This window comes from Pempheris klunzingeri, chromosome 8, assembly GCF_042242105.1.
Source record: "Pempheris klunzingeri isolate RE-2024b chromosome 8, fPemKlu1.hap1, whole genome shotgun sequence".
Lineage (NCBI taxonomy): Eukaryota > Metazoa > Chordata > Actinopteri > Acropomatiformes > Pempheridae > Pempheris > Pempheris klunzingeri.
This window is the reverse complement of record NC_092019.1, coordinates 6,323,119-6,342,099: the sequence shown is the minus strand read 5'-3', so window position 1 is coordinate 6,342,099 and position 18,981 is coordinate 6,323,119. Positions and strand designations below refer to the sequence as shown.

Sequence of the window (18,981 nt, the reverse complement as noted above, 5' to 3'; positions counted from 1 at the left end):
TGTCCATTACAAATTAAGTGGAATCAGTTAACAGGACTCACGTGACATCACAGCTTCGGTGACCTTTAATCCTGCAACACAAGTCCTGTCATACTTTACAGTATGAGGGAAAAAATGACGTTCAAATGTTTGATGTTTGTGCACACAGTGCTGACAATAAAGATGTGTTCCAACAGACTGCTAGCATACAGCGAATATCTGTACAGTGGGCAGTTATATGGGGTATCAATACAGACTGCACAAAAGGTCCAGTGGACAAATTTGCGTGAATGACGCAAGCACACACACAGGAACAGAAAAAGAGCTTAGGCTGAAATGTATTTATAGCTTGCCGTACTTCCTATAGATAGGTAGCGTAGAGATAAAGTGGCCGTCATCTAGGGATTGATATTTTTTCCTGAACATGAGACACTGAGGAGAAAGGAGACATGAGTGAGGCTGCTGCACTACACTTGTGTTAAGGTTCTGTTAAGGCCAGGCTTGGTTGGCACCGAACAGGACACCATCACACGACACACGTCAGGTCTGCCAGCATGTAACAAAGGGTTCTGAATTCACCATTCAACTGGTAGTCGCGATGGGCAATGTGTGTACATTTAATATAAAGTCCCATAAGGTCAGAACAGAAGAGTATGTGCTTTGAATTCATGGTGCTTTGTACAATTTGTATTAATCACAATAAATGTGTTTCACTGGTGCACCCACACGGAAGCTGCATATGTTTTGAGAAAGTAAACTGTAGGCTACATATTTTCTAAATATATTCCAGTATGTTCTATATGTCTATGATGGGTGTTCTGGAGATTTACGTTTCCTGAATTAAACCCCAATATCATCTTACATTGTGTGTTTATCAGTGAACCACTTCTATTGAAAGTGTAGTGAAACCCATGCTGGAATACATGCAGATGGTGACAATCACTACAAACACCACATTTTTACTGGTTTGTTTGAGATGGACTACTATTGAAAATCTATTTGAACATCTAAATAAACTTATAATCACTAGCTAAAAAATCCAACAGTATAAAATCACACATCATGCATACGGTTTGTGTCTCTGGATCTGCTACTGTAACTGTTCTTCACCACTGACACTAAAGTATTGCTCCATGACTCAGTAACCTGAGTTTCATAAGGCTTAAAGTATGTAGTAAGCCATAAAGATTTATTAACCTAAAACACTGCAAGTAACTCTGTTCCACAAATAAAAAGGTGGATAGCCAGTACTTGAGGGAAAATCTCTGTCTCCACCCCAACCCCAACCTTCCAGCCCCCTCATCCAGCCCACCATCCATCCCTTCCTCTTCCCTGCGCTGTGTTTGTGTTTCTAGGGGGAGCTGGCTGACCCCTGACCCCGGGCTAATGAGAGCGATAACGAGGATTAAAAGGGGGTGACTGGAAGGTGTCTGAGAGTGGGGTTTAAACAATTACACTGGGCTGCCAACATGCCTTTCTTCATGACTCAGGAAATTACAGTCTCCCGCTTGGTCCCCCCCCACTCTTTCAGTCGGCACACAAAAGAAAGGGCTTATGGAAAATAATAAATTATCTCAGGGCCACGTTAACTTGGATGTAAATCGCCGGGCAATTATGTTTTAATAGCCCTTTAAGAGAATGAGTAATTGGGTTGACACTACTGGGGTTGATCAGGCTCACCCGTCTTTCTCCCTTTGTGCCCAGTGGAAGTGAGCTCTGAGTCTGTGTGTTGGTCAGCCTGCAGCATGACTGTATGATAGTTTTAAAACCACTGTAAGAGTATCATCAGGGAATGTGGAATCTGACATAAAATTTGAACTTTACTGTAGTAAACCAAACACCAACCAAGCACCAAGCATCAGGGATTTGATTTCAATTTTCTATTTCCTCTTTTTTTGGTAAAAGGATTCTTTGGATTTTCTCTTCATGAAGTTTTATAGGTGGAGTTCTTTGTTTTGTCTTGTTATCCATTGTGGCTATCTGTGCTCTCATTACTAGCCAGTTCTTTAAGCCAAATAAAAGAAAATAAAAGAAACCCTATCATCATAATTGTCCCCACTAATACACACACACAGTCGAGCAGCACCCTTTGACCTCTGATCTCTCGCCCACACTGTGACCTGTGGATGATCGGCATGTATCTTGATTTGGCCACCATGGGGGGAAATGGAGGCAGGATCGATATAAGGAGGAAAGAGATCACAACAGGCCAAACCTGGTGAGTCGAAAACCGCCAAATGAGACTGGAACAACACAAACAGCAGGGGGAGGAGGAGAGAAAAAAGCAAAAATGAGAACAGAAAAATAAAGATAGACCAAAAGGAGAAAATAGTGAATAGACATCTGAGGCTAGACTGAGACTGACACACTAGAAGGAAATAATCAAAATCCTCGGCAGGTTGTCGGACGTTACCGCAATGAACAAGCAAATGGTGGGATAAACCTATATTTATCTCTTCTTACTTTCATCTCAGGAGGAAGACAAACGGGGTAAGAAATTGATCAGATGAGCATCTGTTAGGCTTGGCAACAGTCACAAGTCTGCAGAGACGGTTTTTAAACCCCATTTTTCAATCTCATCTCCATTACTGTCAACGCTGTACAGGCACTTGAGGAACTGTTCCACAGTAAAAGAAGAAGAGAGCTGTACATGCAAATGCGGGTTACTACACCTCAGTTCTTCTCCCTGTTAGTGTTTCCTTTTAGATAGAGTTTCCCTTATTCCTGCAGCCACAGAAAGTGTTTGAAATAGACGATGTGAAGAATTTCTAGAGGACTAATGAAATAAAAGAAGAAAATGTATTTCACTTTCATAATACCTCTTGTTATTCAAATGTTAAGGATCTTTATCATATTGCTACACAAAACTAACACCTGGGCCACATTGTCTCCCTCTACCTGTGCATGACGGCTACCTCGCTGAACTACTGCGGCTTGCCTGCCTGGCAGCTGAGGTTTGCTTTTGACAATAAAAATAAAAGCCTTCTTAACAAATGAAGATATCATATCATTTTCACTGTCTGTGTTTGCTGTGAAAAGTGTGTGTGTCGCAAAAAAATGAGCGAGAGCCTCAGCCGAGCCACGTGTGAGCCGCACCTGAGCTTTGTGGCTGCTGTAACCTGTTAACATGGGCGCCAAAATAAAAGGCAACAGGTTCTGCGCATGCTAACGTGCTGCTCAGGTATGCAGTGTGTCCGGAGCGTTAGTGTACGTCCTTTACAAAAACATAATAGAGGTTGATTAATGTGTTCTTGAAGGCCCGTAAGAACAACATTTTACATTTTAGCACTGCTGGCATGAGTGTAGGAGACTAAGGATGGGAACATTATTCAGTGAGACCACCTGTTAGTGGCTCAGCAAAGATCGTTTTAGTTAATTAGGGCATCCAATAACAACCAACACAGCCTCTAGGGGGGGGCAGTGAGGTCTTATACTCTACATATGTGTTCAATTAATCATCAGGTCTAGAAAGTGTCAGAAAATAGTAAAAAAAAAAACAACAACAACAAATAAACACCCTATCCCAGAACCCAAAGCCCCAGCTGGAACAGTCAAACATTAAAACTGCTCACAGTGTCCAACCAACAGTCCGAAACCTTCACATCTGAGAAGCTGCACCCAGAAAATGATGGTCAGTTGATCATTTCTGCTTTACACTGGACTGTGTGTATTTATTATTCAATGTGTGTTGTCAGTCTGGCTTCAAAACTTACCAGTTTAATCTGTTATTGTCCTCTGACCCTCAGTGTTTTAACGCAGGTTTGGGATAAGCGGATAAAGCTGTTGTGTTGGTGTGGTCAGGTTGCTACATGTTATGGGGAGAAGATCAAATATGAGCATGAGAAGTCCACCTTGAGTAAAAGATCCATTACTTTTACAGTTTACCAGACAAACTAAAAACACTGGATTGCACGAGACAACATTGTTTTAAACTGTGAAACATTGTCATGACGACCATCAGTGTATCAGGAATCACTCCGCTCTAATAGGAACGTGCGTTTGCACATATTGGATTGCTGGATGACACTGGCCATGGCATGACACAAGAGTTTTGTGGAACGGCGCCTGAAAACTTGCCCTCTAGAAATGACTTTAATACACTACTAATTTCTTTTGTAGGTACATTTTTGAGGGAAATGTAACTTCTGCCAAGATTATGGTCGCATAGTTTTTTTCTTGTCTTAGAGAGGAGATTGAGGTGAAGAAGTGGAGTACAGAGCAAAGGACTGTGTGGACTCCAGAGATAAGGGTTCACAATGCTTTACTTGCTACTAGGATACTGTAAGATATAACAACTGACATACAGTGTCAGTTATCATTTGACATCTTATTACGTTCAGTATTCACATTTTGAGATTTGATTAATTAATGAATTAATCAAAACGTTTACTTTCCATGAAGATAAAAAATGTAATCCAGGCCACATTATGTTTCTTAGAAAACATATTTTCTGTTGCATACTGGTGGTATACAAGCTTCATTTGAAGGAGTCAGGGTTGGCATTTGGTATCATTCATCATTCATGATATCATTGGATTTATGAGGACAAAATAAGATAACACTTCATCAAAAGTCTTTTTTGTTGATGTCAACGTTCTCGAAGAGGAACATTTACCATATCAAAGTGGATCGTCCTGATACTTGATAAAGGTCCTTTATGCACTCACAAAGTGTTCTATATCCTATGCTGTGGAGCACCTGCTGATTTGTGCCTCTAAGTGTGTCTCTGTGTTTCCCTCTTCCTCTACCTCCCATCCTCATTGAGGCTCTTTTATTCCCTCCTGAGCGGCTCCGTCACCCATGTCGCCGGGGGACAAGGAGAACGTGGCGTTTTCCCTGGATCAAAAATTTACGAGCAATTAAAAGTCGGCCGACGCCCGGCATCCATCAGCCCTGCGTGCTGCTGCCAGGCTGGGTGAGGGGGACTCGCAGTAAACCACAGGCTATATACTTTTATATCTGTTTTCCCTCCAAAGAGGGAAGGTTATGACAAAATTATGTTTTACTGTCCCTGGTTTCCAGCACGATGTAGACATCTTTCACAGAACAGGCTCGTTGGAGGTCAGAGCCCCTGGAAGGAAGGCAGGGATCAAGAAATACGGGGGCGTAAAAGTGCGTGTTGTGTTTATGCTGGGTGATTTTTTTTTACCCGGAGACAGAAGCCTTTAATACAATAGGAATAACACAGTATCTGCTCTTCTGGTCAATCACTTACTGAAGAAAGAGTGACCTAATTACTCTGTTGTTTATTACTGCAGAGCTCTGATTTATTTCCCCATGCTGATGTAATTTCAGCACTGACTCTTCCTCCTCAATAAAGGCAGTGAGACACATTTTTTTGTACTGGAACACACACACACACACACACACACACACACACACACACACACACACACACACACACACACACACACATGCACAATGATCCATTGCAACACACCTAATACACAAAAAGGCACGCAAACCCTCATACATCAACACAGTCACTCTTTCACTTTTTCTGGCTCCTCGCGACAGGCCCAGACTCATTTGCATCCTTAATTGTGTTGTAATGTACTTTTAATTTGAAAATGGAGGCAATTAATTATTTTGATATGGAACAAAATGCCGCAAATGTAAACATTCTAATGGCTCTTCGTGAACAGAGTATAATTTTTCAAAAGAGGGATTGAATCTTATCTAATTTTTTAATGCCACACTAGTTTTTTTTTTCTCGTAAGATACCGTTTTACCACTCATGCATTCTCCTTGATATTCACTTTGTCTTTGCGGAGAGGGCAGCGTTTCTTTGATCTATTCTGCCGCTGTTATTTTCTATCTAAATCTCCCACAGGATAATTACTGTAGTTTCACCTATGCTATCAGAAGAGATTAAATGAAATTAAGCCTGTTTGGACATTCTGCTTCTTCTCCGTACGTCATCCCTCCGGTGCAAGCCGCTAACACAGGGCTCTCCACTTTCTATTTCTAGGTCAGAGAGGCTTCAAGTGGAGATGTGAATCGCAGATTAATTTTTTTTTTCCTCCATCGAACATGTGATCAATAGGTGTCAGTGTTCAAAGGATAGCAGGCAATGCCAGAGGAGAGGAGAGGAGAGGAGAGGAGAGGAGAGGAGAGGAGAGGAGAGGAGAGGAGAGGAGAGGAGAGGGAGATCCATTTGTACAAGCCAAAAAAAAAAACTGACACCTTCACTTCTTCAACCTGATAAACTCCCCACAGAGAGGAACAGGATGGATGTGTGTTATTTTTTCCCCCTTTTCACCCATTTCCATCACCCTTTTTCCCTCATTCCCTTTCTCTCTCCTCTCTTACACACACACACAAATTTTCTGTCCTCTTATATCTCTAAACCCCCAACCAACCACCACCCCTCACCCCTATCTCTTTCACTCCCCCCTTTCTGATTCTCCTGAGGGTGCTGTGAGCTCGCTGACATCACAGCCAGCCTGGCAACAGCCTATAAATTATGAGTGACAAGTCTTTGGACCAATAAAAGCGCCACCGTATTTCATGCACAGTAAATCTGATTGCAGATTGCTCTGGCGTGTGGCGGCTGACATGTTTATTGTCGTCATGGTGGCGGGAGCTGGGGGTGAGAAGGGAGGGTCGCTCCCCCAACATCAGAGCGTCTAAGGCTCCCAGTTTATATGGAGGTCAAACAGATGGGGACTCTGGGATGCGGGCAACCCATTCCACCCCTCACCACAACAAGACAAAGCATACGTACACACATCAATTAAAGCTCACCCAACATCTATAACGCAGCTATTTTTCCCATCAAAGACATGAAACTGCTTCTTTCACTGCAACCATCTGCCCTCAAGCTGCAAATGCGACCTGTGCAACTTTTAAAGAGGTTAGACATCTGTATTGATTTTCCTTAAAAACCAGAAGTAGATGGTAGATGTGTTGCTCTATAAGATTACTAAGTCAGTTTCCTGACCTGGTGACACTTCTAATACTGTTAAGTATATTGCACACAAGCCTCCTTGTGGAGCGTTGTGTCTTTGAAAACATCTACTGACAATCAATAGCACACACAAGAAACACCATACAGAGAGGAAGAAGTTGAGATACAGTAGCCGGGATGTGTGGTTCTGGGGAACGACAACAACACAGCTTTCCCTGAGCATTGGTGCCTTTAATTGTCACTTAGGCCACACTGCGCAGTGCCCAAGAGATCCTAATGCACTGCAACTTACAAAGACACATGCAAAAGAAGGAACACATAATGTGACATAATGTAACATTACAAAACGTGCTGCAAATACTGAAGCACAAGCAATTACAGAAATGCTGCACATCAAATGCAGCTGAATTTTCCAAGGGAAGGAACTGGTGAATTTTAGTTTGGATATTCTAATACTGTGATTGTGATATTATCTGGCATAATGGGCACATTACCCAACTTCAGATGTGTAACCTGGCATAGTTACTAGTGTGTTTCATCAATTTTGAACACGTGAACACAGCAGCGTGGTATGTTTTTCTTCCATTTTCACTTGACATTGAAATTTGAATTTGTAGGACGTACCGTCTGTTTTGAAATGCTGGTTATTACTGCTAAATCTAATTATTGTTCGTCTGCCATCTTTTTCAAGCATAACATAATAAACATCACTTTTATTTTGCCTGAGTACTCTTCTAGGGAATAAGACAAGTGCTTTTATAAACTGGCCAACAATCACTAACATCACTAACTTCCTGCTATAACCTGTAAGCATTCAGTGTTATCTTCAATTTTCTTAGACATGGATCCTCTCATTACAGATATCATTTCTAATCTATAATGTATTGTAACAACCACAGTGATGCTAAGTGACCCTGTGCTCATTGCACTGTCTAGTCCATCCGTCCTTGCCCATGCAATAAACCATTCTTCATAATTAGCCTGCAGTATGATCTGGGCATTACAAGTCCTCTGCCTCAGCCCTAAATGGACAGATTTCAACAGACGCCTGCTGGTGTGATCGGCATCATTATATTTTAATTAATCCATTCTTCTCACAGCAACACAGTAATTACAATCTATTTTATGACACGGCATGCTGCGAAAGACAGGATGGAAGAGAGAAATAGGAAGGCAGTGAGAGGGAATAATAGCAAGAAAAATGGAAAAGAAGGGGAGGAGAAGGACGAGAAAATAAACTGCAAAGAGAGATGAGGACAGAGAGTTGGAGCCAGAATGAAGAAAGGAAATTTTAAGGTGAGTGAGACAGAGAGCAGAGGAAAAACATCACAAACGCTATGACTGATTACCGATATGTCATCGCCTGGCTGACATTGTAAAAGCATTGTAAAAGCGTTTATACGATGTCTGGAAGTGCACGGGGCTCACTTTCTCTCTCCCAGTTTCATGCTTCATACAGTCAGAGGGAGAAGCTCCATTTCCTCCAGCCTCTGTCTATATAAATCAGAGCAGGTACGGACACTCAGACACGCTGTGGGTGTGATAATAACATTAGAGGATTACAATGACACTCCTCCCCGGACAAGATCACCTGTCTCAACTGTCATAAAACAGCTGCTTTTTGTGGTTGAAGCGCTTTATACGAGGAGAGTGTGTAGGCGTGTGCGCACTTTAAAGTGGTGTGTGTGCACGCGGCAAGTGCAGTGGCGAACAGGTAGAAGATGACACCGCCTGTGTGATCCATTGTGGACTGCTTAGTTGAGTAAACTTGTAAAAAGTAACACATAAATTGCGTTTGGCTTGACAACTCAATATATTATTTCAAACAAGCAGCTTAACAGTTAAATCAAAGAAACAGCGTGGCCAAACAACCTTTAGGGCACTTTAGGTGGTTTATGTGGGTATAAAGCAATTTTACATCATTTAACTTACCTGAAATTATCCCAGCTAGAGACCATATAGGGATAATTATTGTAATCATACATTTCATAACTACCATTGCACTGCACACAGGTACACTATTCAATCATAAGCCTTCCTATATGGAGAAACATTTTTAGGTGGTGAGTGAAACAGATAAACAGATTAAATATCTTCATCTACAATACATAATGTACCAGACAACACTCGTGTACCATAATCAGAAGCTTTCTATACAATAATTATTATCACTTATAACGTAGCATCTGAATGTGTTGATAGAAAAACTTTACAGCAGTTTTTCTTTATATTCTTTAGACATTATTAAAGATTTGGAAGCTTGTACTTTCCTTTAAACAAACAGAAATATTGAAATGTAAATTGATTGGTGATTTATAGAAATATGAGCATCACCTACAACATGGGCATAATGCTGGCAGAGCACTAGGTTTAAATGTAACCCTAATGATAATACCACATGTTTGGGTTCAAAGATTTTGCATGGATGTGTCACGATACCTATGGTGAACATGGTATCCTGCTGCGTTGACGTTCCATCCAGGCTCTTTGGGATCGGGGATCTTTGCTGTCCTGGCGATCAGATGTTGAACATCCCTCCACGTCAGCTCAGGACTGGGGCAAGAGACATGAAACAGAATATCATCAGATGCATCTTTCCTTTGGCTTGTGTGCTACACCAACTGAGACTACAGAGGAAACACTTCAACTCTATGTGATACTTTGAAAAGAAACCTGCAGGGAGCTCAATATGGAGTCTAGTCATGTGTAGAAAGAGACTGGAGGCCTGTTTTATGAAGGCTCACAACACTTTCTATCTGGTACACATGTCATGCTTATACTGTATTAATGCTAAGGTTTGCTGATACATAAACTGCTGTGATGAGACACTGCCAAACCTTTTACAGCAGGTCCTCTAGACATAAAAGCAGCTGTTTAAGTCAAGCTTACGGTTTTAATAATGGTGTCAGTAAAAAAAACTGTGAATCCAACAAAGAATATTTGAGACTTTAACAAAAGAGCCTAGAGAGTCGAATGTAGAAAAAGTCTTCTTTTTAATCCCAGACAGGGGAATTCTAATAGAGCGGACTCAAGTGTCATGTCAAGCAATATACTAATGGAATCCAATTAAGACCTTTAAACTGCGCCGAGAGCTGGAGGATATTAGCTCAGTTTTCTATAACAAAAGACCAAAGGGTCGTCAACGAGGGCTTTTTCAGGATATAAAAAGCATAAAGGAAATTGGGTTTTTCTGCTTTATCCACTCATTATTGTTCCCTAAGAAAATGAGTTGAATTGAGTATAGGAAAACCGCTTGGCCACCCAATCTGAACAGCCTTTTCTCTATCTGAGAGGAAATGCCTCCACTGTTTGCTTAACATCTGTACGTGGACAGTCATTTCTGCGGTACAGAAGAACAGACTGAAGGTAATTAATGGCGTGCATCACAGTCTGCCTTATTTTTCCCATCAATAATGACATAACTGCAACACGTCATGCACGTCTATTCAGCCATGTTATGGTATATTTTAGAGTACAGGAAATGTCTGCACAAAGATGAGTAGAAAAGCCCTTGAAAAAACTAAATCACAAGTAGCCTCTTCATTATCAGGCTGTTGAGGGTTAGACATCTCAGGAAACATCAGGCACAGATACAAACAGATATATTCCATTCACGTATTGGAAAAAAACGAAGCAGAACAAAAGCGAGGAGAGAAGCTTTCATTAGCAGCATAAAACAAAACCCCGGCAAGCAGCAAGAGCAAGCAGCTAAAACAACATGATAGGAATAATACCAGTAACACTAATAATAGACGGATAGAATGAAACAAAACACAACGCGCAAACAATTATTTTAAGCTTTGATTTCAAAGGGATTGGAGTGTGTGTGTGTGTGTGTGTGCGTGTGTATAGGGGGGAATAGGCTTTGTACTTTTGAACTGTTGCTGCTCACTGCATGCGTCTGTGTGTATGAGTGTGCGTTCTGTATTATATATTAGCGGCAGCAGCATGATTCTGTTGTGTGCACTCCCCCACCTCCATCATCAGCACCACCACCACCATCACCCCTCTGGTGGAATCAGAGAAACCCCCGCGGCCCTGGCTGGTTTGCATAAAGCAAACAAAATTAAATTTGCTTTGCTAAATCAAAGCATGTATGGTATTCCAAGCCGCTCTCTCTGGGACAAATTACTTCAAACGGCCTCCTTTGTATCATAACAGAATAAAAAAAAGAATCAGCCCAATCAGCGGCTCTCCAAAACCCTCGACTCGGGAATTAATTATTGAACCGAGGGCTTTTCTCCCTCCTAGCAGTCCGCGACACAGATCTATTTATTTTGGAAAAGTCGTTTTGCTCTTAAAAACACACTGTTGGCTGAGAACCCAGTTTACTGCTATCTCTCTTAATGTTTTCACTCCTCTTTGCTGCACAGCCCCTGAAGGGACATGTGAATAGGTTTAGGCCACGAAATAAATCTGAAAACCCCATGACCAGCATCCACCATAGTGCTGGTTAAACAGAGGTATTGCTTATGCTGTAATGGACTTAAGATGAACTGAGTTGTTAACTTGTAAGTTTTCTTTCACATAGAGGTGGGACTTCTTTCTCTGCACTAGCTTTGTGCATCCATGTTAAACCATGGGTTTCTCCTCCTGTTGGTTTTGGTTTGGCTGTACAAAAGCACAAAACCACTATATATGTATATGGAATTTGGTATGCAGCTCAAGAAGAAGAGCTAAAGTGACGGATTCTTTAAGAGGGTTAGTTGTTATTTCTAATTAGAAATTACCCAGTAACATGCTATGTGCTATTATATTCAATGTAAACCTTTTTTTCAGTATTTTTAGAATACAAATTATGTGGTACTAAACCTTGCTTGATATAAACTGCTGTTCTTGCATGCAAAGTAGCTTTAAGACCAAAAGATGTACATCACTTTACAGCAAGATAAAGGAGAGTGTTGTTTCACTTTTGGTTATTGTCTTGCATCAAATATATATTAATAACAATATTAACATGATGGACATGATTTAGGGCTTGACTGCACCCCTCCGTACAAAAATGATATATCAATGCTATGCAGTAGTCAGGCATAAAAAAAAAAATCCAGATTCCTGCTTTAGGAAGCGGACACACCAGACAAGAAATACAATACGTTCAATCAAGATATGTATTTGTACCATCAAGTCATGTCTCACTGACTGGAAACCATGCCTCTTTTGTTGAGCAGCTATTCCAGTGGAAGAGGGTCATATGAAGGTGTAACACAGCTAATAAGATAGCTTCTTCTCTTCTGGACTCTACAGTTTTCCATACGGCTTTTTCATGGCGTGTCACAGTAAGGAAAGCAACTGCGCTGAATTTCATTTCGCTATTTCAGTTTTAGGGTCATGGTATTCCATGCTGCCTCACTGTACTGGGACACTTGATTAAACCAGAGCCATTGTTAATGTTTTCCTACTATGACTACTGTTAGCTGTGCGATCGGCCCATTTCCTCAAAGGTCAGCAATGTCTACGGTTTGCTAGTTGTCGATGGTGTGAATTCAAGTTTACCAAATTTGACCACAATTTTAAAAAATTGCTCCTCCCCCTCTGCAACCAAATCACTGAGGACATTCATTCCTTTAACAATAAGTGACTTCCCTTTTAAATGTTGCTGTTTTAAGCGCTATTCTGATTGAAGCTTTAATCAGAAACGTGTCTTGGATTAAAACTGATTTCTTCCTATAGCTGTCAGGTGACTTGCAATTAGCAAAACTGAAAATAATGCAACTGTGACATATGACAAACATTCAACTGTATGATGAAATAACACTAAAACTCTCAATTTTGACAAAACCCAGCGAAGAATCGTGTTTCCTATCATGGATTATCTCACTGTGTGAGAGCAATATTCATCACTGTAAAATTAATTGCAGACTCTGGATTCTTCTGAAGGATACACAGCAACAGGGAGAATAGACATCACCCTTACACAGACAATCAAATTAAAGCGTGTTGTCTAGCACACACATGAACACGATTGGGCTGCAGCTCACTGGAAATTGGGGAGGAGAGAAACATTGCAGCCTCCTCCAGACCCTTACAGCCGTCATCCCCTCACCAAAGCTCACAAAGCAGCACAGCAGCCGTCACAGTGAGCACACAACTGTTTACAAATCCCCAGTTAATAGGATCAGGCCTCATTGACTGAGCCGCTCCGATGTGTCTGATGTAATCTATTAGCTGTATGATAGTCAGTGTCTCAGTCCAATCGATAACCCTGGGCCTCCATATTGCTCCACTGTGGACTGTTACTCCTCTTTAGTGCTGCTTAGAATGCAGACTTAGTGACTATAAAGTGTGTGGGTGTGTGTGTGTGTGTGTATCTGCGCAGAGGCTCGTGTCCATCTCCTCGTCTTTGTGTGTCAGATTGTACACTTGTGTTTTAATGTTCGAGTGTGTGTGTTTGTATGTGTATACAGTGGGGTAACGTTCAGTCATAAATATACATACTGATGCTGATACTCAGGCAGATGTTAATTCTGTAACACTTTAATGCATGAATACATGTGGGGATTGCGTGTGTCTGTGTGTTGTGTAATTATGTTGACATTTGTAATATCCATGCACCTATACACGGGTGTATTACTGTACAATATGTATGTGTGTATTAACGCTGCTTTACAGTACATGGCGTGCCTGGTAGTGCGCGTTCACGCATCTGTGTGTGCGTGCTGTGTTTGTGTGTGTCGGAGTGTGTCTGTAGCTGGTGTAACTGGGTTTCCAATTAAGTTGAACCACAGGCCGGATCAATGCTAGTCCTCTGTGTGCAGGAATGAGCAGCCCTGGGCCCTCAGAGCATGCCCACGAATAATTTATCACTCACACTGGGCCTGGGCAGAGAGGAGGAGGAGGAGGAGGACGAGGATGAGGACGAGGAGGAGGAGACGGAGAGAGTGCAAGGACAAAGTGTCCAGCCCAGGGGAGAGAGAGCACGAAAGATGGGCAATCGAGGGGACAGAAAGATGGAGGGGTGAAGAAAGAGAGAGAGATCGGGACCCAGAGGAAAACACTGTCAGCTCCTGATCATTTAGAAGCATCACACTCTACATTTTTCTTCTGGTAAACAACCATTGAAAATGAAATTCTGCAGGGAGCCCGAGCCACATAATTCTTCTTTACACAATGTACTGTGTGTTTGCAAATGCTGCCAGTAGAAAAAAAAGTAAAGAAAAAAATGAAACATGTATCAATCAGTTTTCCAGTAATTGCTTTTTACGAATCAGATATCAACCATACCATTCTATCTGTCCTAGGTTTACGTAAGGTTCTCTAGATTTGATGAAGTATTTATGCCACTATTCATTAATAATACCTCAAATTGATTATGATGTGATATATGGGATGAATATTGCATCATTTCTTCTTCTCACAATTCTTACACTAAAAATCTGAGATTCCCTGGAGCTTTATATGTAGTGCGAGTACTTAGAAAGAAATGCTAAATATTTATAGGGATCCATCTATTGAATCCAACAAGTCCAAACTAGTCCAACAAGTGACAAACTATGTTATTTGTAACTTCCCTTGAGAACGGTCTCTGATCTCACAGCCCCATCAGCAGGATAGCATTAAACCATTACAAATTTCTGTTGATGTTTGCATGGACCTGTTTAACAAAGCTTAATAATGGGGAACAGCTCGGCTTATTAGCGATGGACTTCTAGCAAAAGGACTTCGAGCACCACTGGAGGAGCAACATTATTTAGCAGTTTGATTGTAGTCAGGTGGGGAAAACGGAGCCATGCACAGGTGAAGGGATGTGATGAAGAGGTAGATGTGATAAAGAGACATAAAGGCGTGTAATTAAGATGACAGAAATTTCTATCTGTTCTTAACATAAATAATCATTCAGCATGAACTGTGTGTGTGTAACACGTATTAGATACATTGAATGTGATGCTGTGTCTGATGTTATGACGTTCATACTGACACAATTTCATAAACCTTCTAAAGAATACGAATAAAATGTGTAAAAGCCTTAAAAAGCATGTTGGCTTACATGTTCAGTTCCACATAGAGAAGTTTACAGTTTTTGCATTTTTAGAAAAAGTGTGTGTGGCAGAATCAGGGTTTCTAATGTTCTGGCTTGAAAAGGTTCAATTTAAACATGAGCAGTAGCTTCCAATATGAGCCATCATCAGCTTCAATTCAAAAATCTGTGATAGCCTTCACTCCTTTGTGTATTACGGGCATATTTGTAGCCAGAAGATGATGCATTTACACCAACCTTAATGCCTGCTTTACTAAAAGCTCAGTGTTTCCAATTTCCTTGTTCTTTTCTATTTATTTGAACGGAAACCAAAGGACATATCACGAACAGACAAGCTTGTTAGTCAGCAGGGCATAATGTGGTGGTACAAGACAAGCAGCAGTTTTAACCCCACTGTCTCATCCCAGGCAGCACATCTTCTGCTTGGACACTTCGCATTTAGATCTTCTGCCAAACCACATTGGCTTTAGTTGAAAGGCAGAGAAACAAACATACATGTAAATATACATTTACAGAGAAGTATAGATACACCCACATTTAGAGAAAAACACACACATCAGAGGTAAAACCACACAACCACACACACACAGAAATGCCCATCTAAATTTACAAACAAGAAGGCAAAGAACACACTGCGTCAAAACTGCAGAAAAACATGTGTAGATGCACACACATGTAGAAAATCATACAAACATTCATACAGACACATAGAACATCAACTACTGCACAGCTACACACACACACACACACACACACACACAGTGTCTCCACCATGTGGACTGTCAGAGTCCAATGTTCTCGCCGTCTCTGTCTGTAGTTTGTCTCTATTAATCTAACAGTAGCGAGGCGTGCACTGGTAAGACGTTCCACATCGCTCTGTAATCTTCTCTTAATGTGCTGCACTCTAAGCCTAAGTGAGCCCATTTGGAGTGACTGTGAGCAGACTGAGATTCCTCCCATGTTATCTGAACAAGTGTTACTAATGGGTTTATCAATTAGGCCAAGTCCAATAACTGCATGCCTGCAACCTCCTTTAAATACACTCCACCGGCGTGGCCCTGATCTCTGTAGTTCACGAGTACATGTGTACACATGAACACCCGTGTGTTTGTGTGATATTAAGACCACGAACAGTTTGGATCTGTATGTCTATATTTCTGTGTGTGTAAAAGTGTGTCTAAGCACAATGTGCTCACAACACACAGATGAGTAAGTTCTTGTGAGACTGCTTATAGTGTCCATGTGTTTATATAGAAATCACTGTGCACGTACAGAAATTGTACGTTTGTGTCTGTACCTCACCTGCTGTGCACCTATATTTTGAGCTGTGTACGTGTGAACGTCTAACGAGTGTTAGAAGTAGGACCAATTACAGTGAGTGGATTCACTTTTCCATGTGCTCTTCCCACTGAGATCATTGGCTGATTACTCCTGAACTCCCCACGGAGGAGATTACATACATTATTTCTCTTATTCATTCAGTGGGCACAGGCAGAAAGAGAGAAAGTGGGAGAGGGGAAGTGAATGAATTATTTAAAATTTTGGGAGTATAGATGGGGATACACTACATTACCTTTATGCTCTTTATAGTCCCAAACTTAAAATTGTCATATGCTGTAGAGCATTCATGATATAACAGTAAAAAAAAAAAAAGAATTAACAATTATATATGGGACTTTTGCTAAATAAAATCACCCTCATCTTTATGAGTTCCAAGTATAAATTGTTCACAGGTGACTGCGGTTTAGGTGGAGACAATCCATCTTTCCAGACACCCCAAATACACTCAGTATAAGAATGAAATGATTGACAGGTAAATGGACATCTGCAGGTGCACAAATCCCAGGATGTGAGGTGGAATCACAGTAAAAAACCAAATGTTTAGCTCCATTCGACCAAATGGATAGACCGGATGAGAGAAACAGAGATAAAGTGACAGAGAGGCTGACACGGTGATAAAGTGAGCAAACAAACAGTCAGAGACAGAAAGACTGACAAAAAGGATGAGCGAAGAATTGATTTACCCTGATGGTTTTCTGGACAGGCGTCAAGACGGATGGATGGAGACAGATGGAAACACAGACAGAAAGGCCAACACAGTGTCAGAGAGACAGATAGACAATGACACCCTGACAGCATAGCACTGAAGGCTATTCTGATAACACAGAAGGCAACATACTGTACTCATTTAGGTTCGCTGCCATTTTGCACAAGCACTATATGTTGCAATATCAACTACTCCCAGCAGACAAACATCACATGGTATCAAAAAAATGACAAAGATGATTTGTTTCCAATTCTATGCAATTTCACAAGAGTGCAAACAGTGGAGCCCTAGTCCCAGTGTTTGTATTTCTTTTTCCAATCTGCTCGCTTTTTTGAAAGCTTTTTAAATTAGCGACGATAAAGCAAAAGACTGCAAGAAAACTTTGAGCTTTTCTCATTAGACACAGAAATGCTGCAATTGTGGAGAGAGTGGATGCAACAATAAAGAAAATGGAGGTGCCAATAATAGAGAGATTGACAGAGGGATTAAATCTCTAAACTAATAACCACATATGACAACTAAAAGTAAACCGATCATATATGTCAATACCAGCAAATACAGCCACATGCCAGATGCTTCGTAAAATGTCATGTGTGCCAGCAAACTGAGTGTGAGTTGGATCAATGGCGTACTTACATTACTCTAAAATGGGTATTTGCCAGTATTAGACTTGTGTAAGAGTCAAAAGTGAAAAAAGCTTTGAGTTGAATGCTAATGTCAGAAGGCTACTAGGCTCATAATGGCAGTGCTGACATGTTAACATAAAATTTGCGTTGTTCACCATCTTAGTTTAGCATGTTAACATTTGCTAATCAGCACTAAACCCACGATACAGCAGAGTGAACACCATTAGATATTTGGTCATAAATCAAAGTATTGGACAAATTAAAATTTTGACCAGATGGTGGTAATAGAGGAGAAATCAGGGGGTCACCAGTCATTCATCTATTCCGGATTCATTATCTGGGACCTATGAATGCCTGGACCAAATTTGGTGCCAATCCATCAAATAGATATTTCACTAAGTGAAAATAAAACTGCTGGTGCTGCTGAAGTAAACACCAGAGAATCACCAATGCCATTCACAGTCCTGGCAACATTAACATCTGTACCAAATTTCGTGGCAATCAGTCCAATAGTGGTTTAGATATTTTAGTCTGGACCAAAGTGGTGGGCTGACAGAATGAAAGGCAGATAATACCATCCCTGGAGCCACGCAGCTAGTGTGGCTATCACACGCTGAGTTAAACACAAAGAATCGATACGATACAGTTTGTCTACATAATCGTATGGTTCCAAACATGTTTGGCTTGTGACCTCTTAAAATGAACCAATTATGCCCTAAATGTGAACAGAGCTAGCAAAAACTGATTTTTCATTCATGGACAGTTTGATTTGAAAGGTGTTTTTTAGGCCTGACAGGTGAAAGAGTATTTCACAATAGGAGGAAAAAAACAAATTGGTGTTCTTATCCCTTAAATTGTTTGGTGACTGCTCAAGTTAATCTTAGGATGTTTTGAGCATCATGTTTGGAGCCACTGCTTTAACCTGAATTGACCTGAAGGTCTAAATGTTGCTGATAAATATACATATACTCTGGAAACATTTCATTGGCATGAAAATCCAAGATATGCCTAAAAGTCTGTCTGTATATCCAAATGCTTAGGCGCTTGTGGATGCTATATATGAGGCAGGTTGTTTCTGAAGAATGGGAATCAGAAAAAAACCCAAAAAACAGGGTATGGCGCAATATATGAGTGAGCGTGATTGCGTGAAACGTGGGGAGAAAAGGTACGACACAGAATGAGCAAGTGTGAGAAACAGAGAAAGTGAGAGGGACCCAGAAAGATATACAGACAGAGAGAGAGAACCCAGCTCCATAAAGACGTGAGCTGAATGCTGCCGATCTGAGAGAGAGAGGTGATATATAGTTTAGTCAGTAGCAGCGGGTCACGACAAAGCCTTTAACAGTAATGTCCTGGGAGTCGCCTCGCCCAGGGGACCTGCGCTCCATTTTACAGCCAAGCAACTGAGACTGAGACGCTGTGGCATGACAGCTGGAGCAGT

The 18,981-nt window shown here is 41.0% G+C and overlaps 1 protein-coding gene across 1 annotated transcript in view; it reads right to left on the bottom strand.

Annotated features, from left to right (window-relative positions):
* The window catches only part of LOC139204796 (proprotein convertase subtilisin/kexin type 4-like), a 150,145-nt gene that overhangs the window by 35,791 nt on the left and 95,373 nt on the right, over nucleotides 1–18,981 (bottom strand). Inside the window, exon 12 of the mRNA XM_070834796.1 lies at nucleotides 9,329–9,442. Coding sequence (XP_070690897.1) covers nucleotides 9,329–9,442 — 114 coding nt within the window. The remainder of the gene's footprint in view (nucleotides 1–9,328; nucleotides 9,443–18,981) is intronic.